The following is a 17,500-nucleotide window of genomic DNA, read 5'->3' as shown; positions in this document are numbered from 1 at the left end:
TTGCTGCATTTCTGCTGCAGCGGAGCAAACAATCAAAGCATCACAGGCGGCGGTGGCTCATGCCATTATTGTGCACACACACACACTCACACAGGGGCACACAATGGCAAATGTACACATGCGTACACTTGTAGACTGCCATGGCTGCTGACACAAATGCAGCACACAATGGCTCCTCCAGCAGATATGTCGAGTGTCAGCACAGACATTTGGAATCTCAGCAAATGCGTGGCGAGCGTTATCACACCTGAACCCAAAGGCCTCGGCAGCTCGTCAACTCCAGGCAAGTACGCCTTCATCAGTCCGTCGCTCCTTCCTCTTTTCTTCTACACGTGTGTGTGTGTGTGTGTGTGTGTGTGTGTGTGTGTGTGTGTGTGTGTGTGTGTGTGTGTGTGTGTGTGTGTGTGTGTGTGTGTGTGTGTGTGTGTGTGTGTGTGTGTGTGTGTGTGTGTGTGTGTGTGTGTGTGTGTGTGCGTGCGTGCGTGCGTGTGTGTGTGTGTGTGTGTGGGCAAGGAAGAAATTCGGACCTTCGGAAAACAGCGCAGGTGACCAATGTGTTTGGACTCTTTAGGTGTGCAGTTGTCCACTTTGAAAGGTGGTAAGGAGGCAATTTAAAACTTGCATGTTGGAAAGGCTGTCAGAGTTCATAAAAATGAACCAAATGGCACCTCATGTTCACTTTTCATGACAAATCCAGAACGTGCATCATGAAAAAAAGCTCTGTAAATAGCCTGACCCATCAATTTTGTAGCATCAGTCATTTTGACGGCAATGACGTCGTACAGTATGTCGTCGTAGCTCGCAAAATTTTACCATGTATTAGCTGTTACGCATTATTGGATGTAACATTTTCGCCGGGCAAGATGTAACTTGAGAACTTTCCAAGCCACCATCCCATTCGTCCCGTCAGCATGAATGTTGGAGGACGAGTAGCAATCAAGCTAGCGGAAGCTATAGTGAGGTCGTGATAGCATTTAGCCAATATTCATGATAGCATTTAGCCAATAGTCGACTTAAATCTTTGAATGTCAATGTGGAGTTATCAAGTGGAGCTGTTCCCGATTGTTGCTTATTCATTTTGCAATTTTTAAATTGAGTTATGAAAACGGCAGCTTCAAGCCAAAATTACAATTTTATCAGTTTAATTTGGAGGCTAGCCTCTTGACAGAAACGTCCACACGATTTTCCATACTTTCCAGTGGTGTGTCTAAGTGACTTTTGAGGGGGTTATGATTGGGGCTCCCGAAATCTCATTTTCACCAGAGCTTTTTTGCAAAATTCTATGACCTTCAAATACCGCCAGTTCCAAGGTCATTGTCGATAGGTGCCAATCAAAATTGAGATCTAAAAGGGGTTTAAAAAAAACATTTATTTTCAGCGACAACTCCACTATGAATGCATTCTTTTGCCAAAGTATGAAATGAGAATTGGCATGTGACCAAACGGACGTGACTGCCGGATACGTCGAAACAAAGTCCAAAAAAAATAGATTGTTACATCACACCTTGTTTATTATCCAGTCAATTGTTTAGCTAATGTTAGCTAGTTCAATTTGCGGTCAACTTTTCACGCAACTTGTCATCACAATATTTCTTGAAGTGGTGTTGTCTGTTTGAACTATCTCAACTAACTAATTATCAGGCCACCAGTGGGGACCGCTAGTAAGGGGGCCTCCATTGCTGACGGCCTCACGTTGTCGCTCACATTAACAATGTCTTTTGTTGTCATTTGGAAAATGTTCCTCGATCGCCTCTTGCCTTAGCGCGAGTGTGACTGTGGTTATTTAGAAATCCAAACATTTAAATACATGCTATGCCATTTAACGTTTTTTTTTTTTTGGCATGGAGGGGCACATACCATGTAGCGGTACTGAGTATGGGACCGTGTTTTTGATCTTTAGGACAAATAAAGGATTGTGAACGAGCCTTCTTTCCACTGGCAGAATGGTACTTAAAAAAAAGTCTGTTTTATTCCCCGCCAGCCGAAGTTCCGGTTTGCCACTTGGACCTCTCGCGAGACTGAATGAGGCGCAAAGTGGCTCGATGAATTGTCAGTTTAAGAAGTTGTTGTGGTTTCAACGCCGTCCGTGTGACAACTGAAACGCTTCTTCTTGTTCTTCCTGCGTGTCAGCTGCCATATTTGGGACGGCAGGACGACGCTGTTGTAAAATGGAGCCCGTGCTGAGATCATAATTAACATTTCCAACCTACACGGAGCCCTCCGCCCTGAAGAATGGAGGGAGGGAGAGAAGAGGGGGAGAGAGAGAAAGAGAGAGAGTGAGGGAGGGAGGGGGCGCCGCCGTATGCTTGTACACAAGCCCGATTTCCATTTTTCCCCCAAGTCGTAATGTATTTAATTCAAGCTGAACGTAATCATGACGTGTCGCGTCATTTATCTGCGAGCCATCTTACGCGTAAGTACGAAGGTTTTCCGTCGCTGTCGCCCGCCCGAGAAATGTGCATGGATGTGCGTGTGTTCACGTATGTGCGTGCGTACGCGTGTGCGCGCCGACTCACCTAGACGTGCACTTTGCTCCCCCCCGGTCGCTTTTTTCCTTCTTGCAGTTTATTGTCGGCTCGTCGCTTTGTGCTGCGAAAACACTTTTTGTGCGTGGAGCCTCGCGCGTGTTCGCGAGTGCGATACGCGTGACACACAAGTCACATATGGGACTAACCCCCCCCCTCTCCATGCGCCCCCCCCCCAACCCCTTGCCTTCGCTAACTTTGAGCAAGTTGCGCGAGCGAATACGAACCGAAATCATCGCTGCTCAAATTGCATGTGGCGCAAAAGTTGCAATCACACGCACACGGACACACACGCAGATTTGCGGCGATCAGCCGTTTGTTGCGGGGACATCAAGGGCGCGCGCAAACACACGCTTGCATAATCCGATTGTTCCGGACGCTGCACGGAAGAAGAAGAAAAAAAAAGGAAAAAAGTGTGCAGGCTGGGCCACATGGAACTTGGGAGTTCTTCGATTCGTTTGTAGAGATTTTCACATGTGATCCGTGATGGCTCGACCTCTTCCTCCTCCTCCTCCTCCTCTTCCTCCTCCTTGTACAACCCTCGAACATTTGGGCAAAATGGAGCCGTCAGTTGCTCACACGACGACGTTGAGCACTCTCGATTTTTCTTTGCCACCCATGTTTTGACGTCTTCACGCCAAACAGGAAGATGTTCATCTGTGGAGTTGTGGTCAGGAGACTTGACGGTTTTCTGTTCTATTCGCTTTTCTCCTTTTTTGAGTAGTGGGGGTTGGGGTGGGTGGAGTAAAAGTGTTCATGTTTGTATGTGTGAGGTTGTGTTGACTGGGTTGTCAAGGACGTCGCTTCAGTCGTTTTGCCCTTTGTGTGGAGGGGTCAGGCTCTCCAGGTGACAGTGTCGGTCTGTCCATTGTGACACATGAAGCCTATTTTGCTCATCAGTGGTGTCATCTGATATCAGTGACGTGCGGTGAGGTTCATGGCTGGTGAGGCACTGACGTCATCACAGTCAGATTTACAAACATGAACTCCACAGAGTAGCTTATTCACCATTTGATTGGCAACAGTTAACGTGTTTTGTTTAACATGTCATGTCAGCATTCTTTGTATTAACTGTAGTATAGAAAAAAAGAAGGTAAAAACATGTTATTATTGTGTTACCTTTTTTTTTTTTACAAATGAAGCCCATGCGCCGCATCGATAACTGCTTTGCAGACGCCTTCCTTACCTTCAGTTTTAAAAGTCTCTCTGTCTCAATGGAGATCCGTGCCAGTGAAGAAAGTCGTCCTTGATCAGTCTTGTTCCGACTGTATGTTTTCAGTCTTTTCAGTGCTGAGAATGACCGCTCCACTGATGCTGTAGTAGCTGGCAGAGTGAGCACGAGCTGGAGCAACTTTGTCGCCTCAGGAATAGTTTCAATGAGATCCTTCTTGGCCAAAAAGCTGAGAAGCTGTCCAGGAGATGCACATTCATCCCTCACTATTTGTGAGCTATACAGTCCGGTGTTGGTCTTCCTTTAATTATTATCTCCTGCTTCGATTGAAAGTCTAGTTTAGAAAATTCTTTCAATTTAGATATGTAATCCTCCATTCTGAAAATAACGCCAAGCAACACGAAAAAATGACTGGAACTTGCCGAGGAGGCGCAAGGAGAATCTCTGGAATCACCAGCACCCCCTGTCATGAGGCAGAAGAACTGTGTGCCTCACCTATGCACACAGTTTTGACTAAAATAAAATAAACACTGTAGTACAGTGTTTAGAATGTACAGTGACTGTACATTATATACACCAGCTAAAGTGTAGAAATGTAGTTCATATACTAAAAGCTTTTGAACACTTTAATTGCGATATGCAGAGGGACAGCAATGCGGTCTCACTGCAGAGCAAACCAGCAAAGTTAGCATCGTCATTGCGCAATCCATGGTGAGGCTCAGCCGGCTGCTGCCTCACCGCTCGCCTCTACTTAGTATTTGAGCGGTTAATGTAAAAATGCAGCGATTTTGAAAAAAATATCCAAAAATGGTGAAATTAAATGGAAAAGAACTTTAAATTACAAATCATTCAATAAATATCACTGTTTAATGTATTTTTTATTTGATATTTCCATGATGACATGATGCCTCCCCTAACTGCACTTCACTGTGCTACTTTCAGTTCCAAAGCAACAAGTGCGGCCCCCGACCCCTGAGGGTGGCCAATCAGAAGCCAGAAGAAAGGATTTTTTTTTTTTAGAATAAAAAAAATCATCAACAGCACAAAATTGTGCTCCTAGCATATACACAAGGCCTTTTAGGAATGTTAAATGGAAGCTTTCTAGCACCTTTCCTAAACGTTTGTGGAAAAGGTCATGAGGTCAAGGCGCTTCCGTTTGAACAGGACATTGCTGTTGAAAATAAATCTTGGGTCTTCTTTCCCGAAGTAACATCACCTTGCAGCATTTTACAAGTTTTGCTGGCATCATTCTCCACTGTGGAGATTTTTTTCCTGAAGGTGAACTACAAAAAGCACACAGAGTGTGCTTGACTTTACGGTTTTATTTCTTCCTTCTTGTCTCCACCAGGGAGATTCACTTAGGAAGTGAAACTTGCCCTGAGGTGGAATTTTATCGGCCCGGTAGATTTTCGAATGGGGAGAAGTAGAAAATGGATTTCCTAGTGGTGTAACTTGTCTTTGCTCCTGAACGTGCATATTTTCAGTGAACATAATCAAGTCGATATGGGTGACATCCTTTCTTAATTAGGCCTAAAAAAGGGGGGAGAAGGTAACGTCATGAAAACAAAGAGGTCGATGACGTATATGCAGGGAAGCGGCTTTGTGTGGCAGCGTTGACGCAGCAGCCATTTTGGATGTGACCAGTCATCGCGATTCAATGGATTGGATTGACGCATTTCATTCCTTTTCGAAAACCAAAATCAATGTACGCCACGTTTAATCTGACCAAAGCAATATGCCATATTTATGGGATGTATTCATGAGTCCTGTCAGCTGCCATTGGATGTAATGTTACCGTTCCGATACATATAGAAATAATGATAGTAAATGACGAATCAAGGTCGAGGATAACCGGGTCGTAGAATGTAGATGTGACATCTGGTTCTTGGGACTAAAATGTGGCCCTGTAGCCCAAATTGGTGACTGCCGGATTTATGCAGCAGTTTTTATACACGTATCGTGCCCCTCAAAATCGCTTTGGTAAAGAAAAAAAAAGGAAAATCTGCTTTGGTAAAGAAAAAAAAAGGAAAATCTGCAAAAAGTCCCTCACGCTTCATTAGTAGCCACTAGACCTTGAAGGACTCTGCGGGAGCAGAGTGAAGCGGTGAGCTGTTGGTGGGCTTTAGTCGGACACCCAGGAGAACATTCCTGCTTTGTCATATTCAAAGAGGAGGCGTAACGTGCAAGACGTGCGCTAACCTGCACTTTAGGATCAACTCTGGATACTTAAATGTTGACAACATACTGTACATATTTCCCCGTAAAGCTTTTGGAAGTGATCTTGTTCAAGCCATTGTCATCATCATAATTGACTGAGGAAAAAAATGAACATTTTGATCATTAAGCGCAGCATGAGCGCAAATGAAAGCTGATTGTTTTATTTTATTTTATTTGTGTGTGTGTGTGTGATTGAGTGAGATGAACCTCGTGGTCTAGTTGTCCTGCTTCTGGTCCAAGAGTGTTTTCCGTTGCTGTGCAGTAGTCATACTCTGTAGACATACTTGCGTAAAAAGAGCATAAGTGTAGTGAAGTTAAACAAAAAAGTACAATCTCTGAAAAATGCTATAAAAGTTAAACCGGATTTGTTTACTGTTACTTTTTGAATCAGAATCAGAATCAGAATCAGAATACCTTTATTCGTCCCGCAATGGGGAAATTTGCAGTCCACAGCAGCAATTGAAGAGGGATGGGGTTGGGGTGGGAGTGAAAGGATAGAAAACAAGATATTCTAAGCATAACAAAATAAAAATGTCAACTGTATACTGTGCAAATGTAGATGTGCAAAAACCGTTCTATAAACAAGACTGTACATAGTGCAGAATCAAGAAACAATACCCATTTGGATAACTTGGCACAAAATAATGCACAAAAGAACCCCCTTATTTATTGTTTGTTTGTTCATCTATGTATTTATTTATTTATTTATTATTTTGTTTGTTATTTGTTTGTTCATTTATTCATTCGTTAATTTGCAGTTTTGTATTTATTTATTATTTGTCTATTTGTTCATTTATTCATTCATTAATTTGTAAATGTATTTATCTTATTTATCTATCCATTCATTTATTTGTTAATCAATTAATTAATATATCTATCTGTTCATTTATTACTAACTTGCTGGCACCTGTGGCTGCCGCTGCTCACCCACAGAAAAACGTATCCTGTGACTGTAAAGTGACCTTGAGAGTTTTGAAAAGCACTTATAAATGAAATGTATTATTATTATTATTGACTTATTTATTTGTTTATTTACAATTGGATTGGATTGGATTTGCCTTTAATAGTCTCGCAGTGGAGAAATTTACATTTCACAGCAGCAAAGTTATGAAAGAAATGAAAGTAGAAAAGCAAAATACAGGAGCTGCTGGAAAGGCAGCCACTCTCTTGAAGTCAAAAGAACAAAAAAAAAACTAAATAACAAATAACATGACAACACAAAGACACAGAGAGACATTCATTCTTAAGCACTTTCTGTACCCTCTTTGTTACATAAAGCAGTTCCAGATGAAAGAGGAGAGGATCAAAGCGTCTCTTCACCAGTGGATCAGGGACATCATGGTGGAATGTGCACGTCGACTACAAGCTAAATGTTACAATATTTAATTATTTGTTTTATTTATTTATTTATTGTGAACTTGCACTCTGAAGAAGAATAAAAAATATCAGTGGAAAACTATGCATAAGTGCTAATGGATGGATATTAGCCTATTTTAACAAACTGAGTGCAACTTAGTCATTTGGTTTCAAATATAATGACTAAAATTAAATACTCAGGGAGCTAACCACTTTATTAAATACTCAGGGAGCTAACCACTCGACTACCGGGCAGCCCGGTAGTCGAGTGGTTAGCACACCGGCTTCACAGTGCAGAGGTCGCCGGTTCGCATCCCGGTCCGGCCTCCCTGTGTGGAGTTTGCATGTTCTCCCCGGACCTGCGTGGGTTTTCTCCGGGTCCTCTGGTTTCCTCCCACACTCCAAAAACATGCATGACAGGCAGATTGACCACTCCAAATTGTCCCTAGGTGTGAGTGTGAGAGTGACTGTTGTATGTCTTTGGATGCCCTGCGATTGGCTGGCAACCAATTTGGGGTGTCCCCCGCCTCGTGCCCGAAGACAGCTGAGATAGGCTCCAGCAACCCCCGCGACCCTAATGAGGAATAAGCGGTACGGAAAATGAGATGAGATGAGAGATGAGAAAGTATTGATCCATGAAAAAAAGACTAGTACAGACAGTATTTACACCTGTCCCCCTCCCCTTCCACTGGACATGGATAAGATCCCACAGCGGAGGAATCTCCTGAGCTGACGTTGTTTGCATCTGAGGCATTTTTTCACTCTGAGATTCCACGTTCTTCCTTTTCAGAGGCGTTTGTGAGGATTTCCTTCCATCTCCACGGTTGCCGTTCGGTACCATGTTGGGCCCACGGCACCGTGGTGTTGGCAAGATCTGTCATGGCGGAACAAAGGGTAGCTGGGGCTTATGAAAATGCTCTGGATTCATTTCATTTAGCTACCATGTACACTCACGCATACACACACAAATACACACGCGCGCGCGCACACACACACACACACACACACACACACACACACACACACACACACACGCACACACACGCATACATACACACACGGCAGGTTTGGGTTGATCTTTTGTAAAATCTCTGTGTGTATTCTTTCTCTTGTGCCTTGGCTTTTTTGCACCTCGCCATGTTGGCAGCCTCCAGTCTACCAGCTGATAGCATTCTCTGGCATGGCGCCAAACTACTGCACTGCAGGACGGGAATGGAAAAAGGAGGGGGGAGTTAAGGGAGGCCGGGGCGGGGGCAGAGAATGAAAGAAAATTAGTGAATAATGGCCCGACGGAGGGAGGGAGCGAGTGAGAGACATGAGAAAGGAGAAGAGACGGGGGATGGGAGAAGGCAGTCAGGGCGAGGAAAAGACAGACAGGAGAGAAAGAACAATTAACCTGTGTGTGGCGATATCCCTGTGACTCATCGCTGAGCTAAAATGTCATCTGTCCGCGTAACAATCTTGCCATACTAGCGCGTGCGCGCACACTCTCGCTCACACACACACACACACACACACACACACACACACACACACACACACACACACACACACACACACACACGCACACGCACACGCACACGCACACACCCACATCCACACACACTGTGCAACCTTGTGTGTCATGGCACTCCTTAGCCATGATGGATCCTAGGAACCTTACAAATGCACAATCAAGTGTGCATCTTTCATTTGTCGAAATATGGTGTGTGCGTGTGTTTCAGCGTGTGTGTGTGCATACAGGAAGAGTCCAAATACCGCCCTTCCTGTTTAGGACAGTGAATATCCTGCACCGGTGTCTATATACACACACATGCACACACACAGGCCATTAGGCTAAATGTCCATGTGTGTGTAAGAAGTGCACACCTGTTACACACGCACACACACACAAATACAGGTACACAAAAAAACAAAGCTACATTAGATCACATTCAATGCCTTCGTTGTCATAGTGCAACAATAACAGAGATTCGCATGTCTTGTAAAATGAGTTAAAATCAGATCAGATTACAAATATACATATCCGTCATAAATCATCATGCCAAAGAACAATCAAAAGACAGATTTTCTGTCTGGTGCACTAACTCCGAGTAAATGACTGAATAAGAGATTGCACATTTAGTCATTGTGTGCGGTTGTTTTTGTTTCAGAGGTCCTCATGGTGAAGATTGATGATGTGCTTGCTGCATGTGTTAGCATTAGCAAGAAGCATGCCTTTTTTACCTGCTTCTGCATATATTTTTTAAACATACATTTTCTTGTGATTTTTCCTCAGGGGATTGAAGGAAGAGTTGCACCTTCGCCACTTGAGATCTTAGAGAATGGTATAACGCCTCATATGCTCTTGGTAATTCCTTCAGTTCAACAGACCACTACAGTGATGTGGTGGTTCGCTAATTTGTCTTTTTGTGCATGTTGTCCAAGCAGACGATGGATTCCCCATCAGAGTTTGTGTTGCCCTGTTCCCCTGAGCCACTTGCCCATCCAAAAAGTCAAAAAACATTTTTAGACGGTTCGGATCTAGCGCCATGTCCCCCTTTCTCTGTGTCGCCTCCTGCTGAGGAAAACCATCCCAACCATGAAGGTCAAGAAGATGACCAACAGAACGGCGACGCTCTTCCGTCCCCCACCCCGGCCGTGGCTCTATTCCCGGGAAGCGGTGGACCCGAAGCAGGGCGTAATCCGAACTTGGACTCTTCACCGCCGGCCACGCCCTCTGCACCACCCGTTGTCTTCGGAGCTCTGGAGTTTGCTTTATCTTCAGGACCCAGCGGAAGCGGCAATGATGAGCTGGACTTGCAGCTCTTCCAGAGAGACGCTTTCACCAGGGCGTCTACAGGACCGTCGCTACGGTTCTCATGTCACGTTTGTGGGAAGAGATTCCGATTCCAGAGCATTTTGTCCCTTCACGCCAGAGCTCACAGTCTGGACCGTCACCGCCAAACCTCATCACATTATCGCAACGTTCTCCCCTCAACGCCTCTCAAACAGAATCTCATACTCCAACAGAACAAAAGCGAGCAGATTCAGAAGCATGGGGGACACTTGGCGAGTGGGAATCATACGCACACACTTCCGGAGGAGGACGAGGAAGAGGAAGACGACGAGGAGGAGGAAGAAGAGGATGAGCTCAAAGGAAGTAAAGTGATCCAGACCCGTGCGACATTGAGCCCCCCACTAAATGAAGACGTTGATCCATGGACAGTGTCCGCTGCAGCTCCACCGATGTTCCGTTGCCACGCCTGCAAAGGAAAATTCCGCACGGCCTCCGAATTGGCGCGCCACATCCGCATTCTCCACAATCCTTACAAGTGCACGATTTGTCCTTTCTCCGCCAACCAGGAAAGCTCACTGGCATCCCATCTGCAGGAGTGCCACCCCTCACCTGAGGTGTCTGCTTTGCCTTGCGCTTTTTCCAACTCCATCTCAGGCAACGCCCCTTCAGAAGTTCTCAACAACACATCACCTGCCAAAATGTCAGGATTGTCCTCATTGCCAGCATTCCGTTGCGATACCTGTGGACAGAGGTTCACTCAGTCGTGGTTCCTCAAAGGACACATGCGAAAGCACAAAGACTCCTTGGACCACAAGTGCCAGGTATGCGGACGGGGCTTCAAGGAGCCGTGGTTTCTCAAAAACCACATGAAAGTACACCTCAACAAGTTAGGCCTCAAAGCCAGCTTGGGAAACACCGATCCCGATCCACAGGCCAAAGGCTGTGCGGGTCCCCTGTCCCTAAACGCCCTCTACTCCAGCCTTTTTTTGGCTCACCACGGTTCTAGCAGAGTAGTCCAAGGCAGACCAGAGAAAGAATCTACAAGCAGGATGCGCACGGCTTCTAGCAAGTCACCTCTCATGGGCTACTTGGGCCTTCCCGCTGACAGCGGTGGGGCCAGCTGCACGGAGAGACTCCAAGCTGTGGCTCAGGTGGCTGAGAGGGGAAGCAGTGGTAGCAGCGCCGTGACCACGGAAGCAGGGGAGGCCGCAAGAGAGAGAACGGAGCCGATATGCAACACCGAGGGAGTGGAGCAAACCCCCTGGTGGCAGCTGGTGGCTCGAAGCCTCGCTGTGGCTCAGCACCAGCAGCAAAGAGAGAAAGACATGGTTCACCATACCCGTCTAACCAGGACACTGGGAGCAGAAATGGATCCTCTCAGAGCCTATGCTGACGCTCTGGATCCTAGAGGAGCTTCGGGAGGATCATCTGCGGTCGCCAAGGGTCCCTGGGAATGCCCCGACTGCGGAAAGCTTTTCCATAGCTTCCAACAGGTGCTTGTTCATGCACGTCTTCACACCCAGGAAGACAGCTCTGCGGGTGAGATGGACGGATCCTGCAGCTCCAGTCGAGCCAGAGGAAGCCAAGATGACCTGAGGCAGGAATCCAAAGTGCAACAAGGAGTGGTGCCAAGCTTTCCCTCTGTCATGCCAGGGTTCAAAGGTCAGTCTCTTCTCTACCGAAGTCCTTTGGTTTTGCTCGCTCGCTTAACCTCATCTTCATTGTTGTGCTGCTTTTCCAGGAGAGAATGGGACCCTGGCGGCGCTGTGTGCGGTGCCTTCTGTCACCAGCAGCAGGGAGCGCGTCCGTGGTCGAGGGATTAAAGATTGCCCCTACTGCGGTAAAGCCTTCCGCTCATCCCATCACCTCAAAGTCCACCTGAGAGTCCACACAGGTAGGAAACTTCTTCTGTTGACGTCATCTTCATCAGTGTTACACTCTCATTGCAACAGACCCATTTGGGAGATTGCTTAATTCGCAATATCGTAACGTCTTTGTGTTATACTCTGTCTAATATTACTTTGAAGCAATTTTCTGTCCTTGGATTTGATTGTCACATCATGTGCAAAACATTAGCAACTGGGTCATAGTTGAAGAATTGATCTTCCCTCTTCATCTCCTGCTGTGATTTCAATCTATGAAGTCACACAGCCCTTTTCCTCACCAATGAGGTAATGGAAGACAAATATTCCATGAATAAAATGTATCACTTGTTTTGTCAAGGTGAGAGACCCTACAAATGCCCCCACTGCGACTATGCTGGCACCCAGTCTGGTTCACTCAAATACCACCTTCAGCGGCACCACAGGGAGCAACGCCACTCACCAGGCTCCGCCATGTCCTCTGTGGGCAAACTTGCTGCCGCCATCAACGGTCTGACCTCTGTTAAGCCCCGGCGCACACCAACGGATCTCAAAGTTCGGTCCGATGGCCCCAGTCAGCGATCTTGGCTCCTTGGTCTTCCCCAACAGCAGGAACATCGAACCGGTCAAGGCACCCTTGCGCCTCCCAGGGATCTTGACGCGGAGACCCAATTCCAATATCTATCGGGGGCAATGGCGGGGTTCTACCCCGGTGGATTGGAAGGAGCATGGATCAAGGAGTCTCCTCCTCCAAAAGTTCTCAAAGTTTCCCGCCGTAAGCCCCTTACCACCAACCGATTGGTGGTGGCCTCCGACAAATTAGGGTCGCCCGCTCTGAATCAATCAAGAACATTTGAACCTCTCGATCTATCCCGCCGTCCAACCCCGGGCCTCGAAGAGTTGGAAGAAGGAGGAGGGGAAGACATCAAACTAAAGCAGTGTTTAGACTGTCCTTTTCGGACATCTTCTGCGCAGCTCATGACCATGCACCTCCAGGTCAACCACACCAGTAAATCCAGACGCAAAATGAACTCTTTGTCCGTTTTGGATGACGATGATGAGGACGGGTCTACGAAGGGTACCAGATCTTGCCACCAGCCCAACTCCCAGGGGATTTGGGGGCACACCAACAAGTCTCTAGCAGGAGCCCTGCAAAGCTCCCCAAATCAGATCTGGACTCCCAATGGGCTCGCCTCGGACTATCATGGTGAAAAAATAGACTCCAATTGGGCTTTGAATGAGGGCCCGGCTCAACGAAGCGAGTCCGGGGGTGATGATGGTGAAGAGCAGGAGGACGAAGCTGATTCCAGCAGCTGCCCGGAGGACCACCCTGATGGGACTGTCCTTGCTGATTAAAACAACCCTGGATGTCCAAACAGGTGCACATTTTTCCAGATATTTTTTTACTTCTTTTTCTCCCCGAAATACATTTGTTAATTCAAAAAGCATTCCAGCAAAATGGTCCACGTCCATATTTGGAAGGTGGGATACTCTTTGCAGTCAACATTGTATTTTTTTGTCTCTTTCCAAACTGGGTGGACTAAAGTTGCACTTCCAGTGTTTTTCTTTTCTTTGTAAATTGAAGAAATCGGATGTCGTGATGAAAATAGGAATGTGCAAAGGTAGCAGCCACGAGGAAAAAGACTAATAAAAACAAAGATGTCCCAGTGGAAAGTGTAGCTTTTACCACAAGAAAAAAAAAGACAACTTTTTAAATAGTGTTTGTTTGGTTGGAAAATGACCTTGGTGTTTGTGAGCTGAATGTTCTTACGCAGCACTGTGCAACTTGTCCTTCTTTTAGTGGATCAAAATTTTTTTGGATTCAAAACGGATCAACTCCCGGTTTGTTGAAGAGTGTCAATATGTTTCCGTGGGAATGTACGGCCAGAGATGCCGATCTTCGATATCCGACTGGACGCTCCTTAATGAGCGGCGGTTTTACCGTGCCTTCTGTTTCAAGCACTTCCTGCTGTGTTTTGTACAACCCGCTTCTTTCTGTCTGTCCTTTGCGCCAAAGCAGAAGACATGGAGACGAGACTCAGTGTGACTTGGACCAGAGTAAACTGCCGTCACTGTTTTTCATGACCTGTCACTTGAATCGACTTAAACTAAAAGGCTTGCGACTGGATTATGACTTCCATGGGAGCTAACAACTCCAGATATAATGAATTGTTATAAATGTATTAATTTTTACCCTTTCATCTACCTTTGATAACATGATAAGATGTCCACTGGAGTAAGTGCTATCCCTGAAAGGCTTCATTGGTGATCCAACTGTTTTCTTTTGGCTTTTTATGAAGACCAGATATTGCAGGCAAGACTGCGTTCAGGAATCTAACTTGACTAGCTCAAGCCACAATGACTTGGGAATTGTTTGAGACGTGTGCGTGTGCGTGCGTGCGTGCGTGTGTGTGTGTGTGTGTGTGTGTGTGTGTGTGTGTGTGTGTGTGTGTGTGTGTGTGTGTGTGTGTGTGAGACTTGATCCGATTTCTGGCAGACACCCTCAACCCAGATCCTAAACCGAGTACATAGTCTTAAAGCCCACGGCTAGCTTAAAACTAGCCCAAACTGTCCAACGAGACACTAAAGTTAGACGGAGACCAATCATCTTCTCCCCTGTCGCTCTTCCTTCCCGACTATCCTTTTATGGCCCTAAGGCCTTTTTTTGGACTTCCATGTGCGTTTGACATGTTTTAAACATGTTCTTGTGCTTGAAAAGTAACGTCGTGTTGAATGTTGTGCAGCTAGCTAGCTTAGAGGTGTCGCTGGTACCTGTATATTGTTTATTATTATTTTTTCTTTTGTTTGTTGGAAAAGAATGAGAGCACAAACCCAAACAACCGCTCCCCCACCCGGCTCAAACAGGCACACCAATCCGTTCATCAGCTTAGTGTAGAGAGGGGCTCGTTTTGAATGTACGGCCATGCGTCAGCCAGGCCCTAAATTGGCAAGAAAAGGAAATAGCCTCCCGCAATCCAAACTGTAATTGGCCACTTGAACTATTTGCACCTTATGCCCCGCCTGCCAATCAACGGGTGTCCCAAGGGACCGCAGGGGTTTGCGCTCTCGTGTAGTTGACTGCCATTGCAGTGAGGACCGAGTCATCTAACATACTCTAGTCGTGACTAATATGATCAACATTTAAAAAAAAGTTAATAAACAAATAGATGACATGATTGAATGTGTTTCTCTTCACAAAAGTTGTAGCTCAACAGCCACTCTGAGATACTTACATACTGTACATTCATTAAAAAAGATGGTTCAAATTATACCGTTGATGTACTTGAGTGACACGGTGCCATATGATTGACAGAAGGAATAGCAATAGCAATGCGAGATTAGCTCATGGTAATATCAACAATTAGATTTTACATCCTGTAAACGTTTACTTTGAAGATGAAAAAATAACACCAAAAAAGCATTCAAAATTGACAATTAGATGCCCTAAGTATCAATTTTGAGGGGACACATTGTAGTTAGGGCTTCCTCTCAAGGGCTGTTATGAATTTGGGGAAAACATTAGAATGTTTAATACCCTCCACATATTCCAAAAAGAGCGCACAAGAAATTAATGAATAACTAGTTTTCATATTTGAACTCAAGAATAATGACTCTTATTGTGGTTTACATGGGCCAATTTGACATTTTGATTCGGACTTCAGCAAGCATCATGGAATTTCACTAGTTTGATTGTCTTTCGCGGGCGGAATAAAATAATGTGGCGGGAAAAATCTGGCCCCCGCGCCTTCACTTTGACACCTGTGATTTAGAGTGTTTCATTAACCTGCCATGCATGTTTTTTAATGTGAGAGGAAATCAGAGTACCAGGAGAAAACCCATTCAAGCACTGGGGAGAACATACAAACTCCACACAGGAAACCCAGAAGCCAGAATCGAACCATGCACTTTTTCACTTTGAGTCTAACCAGTCCCCCACCTTTCGCTCTGTAAGAACCGAACCTTACAATTGACCAAATTGATTGATTTTTGACAGAATGGCGCCCCCTAGTGCACCATTCTGTCGGTACACTTTAACTTTGGAGTCCCCCCACCACCAGCCCTGCAAGGCCGCAGGAAGCAGCACGAGGACAATTAACCGAAAAGCAGGGAGCAGTTGATCGACTGCTCCGGGCTCGACCTCTTTCTGACGCTCCGTTAGTCTCCCAGCTGACTGAGTGTAGGGGTTAACGCAGGGGTGGGGGAGGTTGGCGGGGTGCGTTAAGAAGAGCGAGCGAGCGAGCGATTGAGCATCCTCGTCTGCCTCTTCCTCTTCCTCCAGTGAGCTTCAGTCTGCAGCCTCACTCGCTCTCGCAGCATCCGCCGGCTTCAGCAGCAGCATCAGCAACAGCAGCAGCTTTATTTTTTTCTTCATTTCGCTCTTCCCCCCTCTCTCTCTCTCTCTCTCTCTCTCTCTCTCTCTCTCTCTCTCTCTCTCTCTCTCTCTCTCTCTCTCTTTCTTTCTTCCTCTCTCTCTCTTCTCCCTCCCACCGGATCCCGGTTGTTCTTTTTCTTCTTGTCGACTTCAGCGGCGTCGGCAAGTCGCCCTCCTCATCTTCTTCATCGTCCAGAAGCGCCGCAGTTTTGCACCATGAGTGAGGTGAGTGTCAACTAATGCTTCCTCTTCATCATGCATCCCACGCTTCTTCCCACCTGCCCCCCTCTCCCGTCTTCCTCCATCTCGAGTCGCGGCGTCAACTCACCGGCTTTCTTCTTTTTTTCTTCTTGAGCTTATTTTGTCGCAGTGTTGTTGCGCTACAGAGGCCTGCAGCAAGGAACGCAAACATGATCACACTCAAACAGCTCACTTCCCAAACACATTTATTCGTCGTTTACAAAAAAATGAAAAAAAAAAACTTTATTTTAGAAGTTTGACAGTACTCCTCTTTTCAAACACGGTTATGGTTTATAGTTGAGAGAGACAGAGAGATAATCTCGATGGGGTAGCAGTTAGCATATCAACTTCGTAGTGCAGAGGTACCAGGTTTGTTTCCACCCCAGGACTCCCTGATTGGAGTTTCTCTGTGTGACTTTTCTCCGGGTCCTCCAGTTTCCTCCCACATTCCAAAAGCATGTATTGCTGATTATACATTCAAAATTGTCCCTCAGAGGGATGAATTGCTTCACAGCTAATCACAGCAAACAAGTAGACACATAACCACAACTAGGGACAATCTGGAGTGTTCAATTAACTCATGAATGGTTTTGGAATGTGGGTGGAAAGCGAAGTACCCGGAAAAAACCCACCCAGAACATGTCAATTACTAAAACATGCCCCCCTCCCCCACAAACACACACAATTGCAAGTAGTCTCTGATTTTGTGTTGTATTTATTCGGCTGATGTGGTCTTATCCAACCTATCTTAGCTTTTTTTATTTTTATTTGTTTTTTTAAAATATATTTCTTCCCTCATACTTGACGTCAGGAGCCACACACACGGCTTTGTGTGACAGCTCATCTCCTGGGGCTGAAAGCTCCTCAGCCGCTTCCTTTTCATTCTTTTTACCCGAGTCTATTCAGCAGACGCACAGGCATACTGTGTTCTCATTGGCAACGGCTGGAGGAGGCCGTTGGTGTGGATGGCATGCGCAC

At 45.9% G+C, this 17,500-nt stretch overlaps 1 protein-coding gene and 1 long non-coding RNA gene across 8 annotated transcripts; one reads left to right on the top strand and one right to left on the bottom strand.

The window, feature by feature from the left end:
• Positions 1-1,350: 1,350 nt before the first annotated feature.
• Positions 1,351-2,650, bottom strand: LOC148901864 (uncharacterized). Its single transcript, XR_016114199.1, has 2 exons — positions 2,517-2,650; positions 1,351-2,225 (listed from the first exon to the last, which is right to left on the bottom strand). It is a non-coding gene; the product is annotated as an uncharacterized LOC148901864 (long non-coding RNA).
• On the top strand, positions 2,246-15,086 carry znf219 (zinc finger protein 219). 7 transcript variants are annotated; one of them, XM_088989923.1, is made up of 5 exons: positions 2,246-2,413; positions 9,548-9,619; positions 9,700-11,710; positions 11,790-11,942; positions 12,272-15,086. In XM_088989923.1, exons 1-5 carry the CDS (start codon positions 2,375-2,377, stop codon positions 13,264-13,266), a joined length of 3,270 nt encoding a protein of 1,089 aa, XP_088846049.1. In that variant the 5' UTR covers positions 2,246-2,374; the 3' UTR covers positions 13,267-15,086. The 7 variants fall into 7 exon arrangements, with proteins under 7 accessions (XP_088846049.1, XP_088846052.1, XP_088846054.1 ...); XM_088989926.1 differs by having other exon boundaries at positions 2,330-2,413; positions 9,548-9,596; XM_088989928.1 differs by lacking the exon at positions 2,246-2,413 and adding an exon at positions 2,722-3,195 and having other exon boundaries at positions 9,548-9,596.
• Positions 15,087-17,500: the final 2,414 nt, after the last annotated feature.

Source organism: Hippocampus bargibanti, linkage group LG02 (genome assembly GCF_051943395.1).
Source record: "Hippocampus bargibanti isolate YZ-2025 linkage group LG02, ASM5194339v1, whole genome shotgun sequence".
NCBI classification, from domain to species: domain Eukaryota; kingdom Metazoa; phylum Chordata; class Actinopteri; order Syngnathiformes; family Syngnathidae; genus Hippocampus; species Hippocampus bargibanti.
Note: the sequence above shows the minus strand (reverse complement) of the source record. Positions and strands in the feature narration are given on the sequence as shown.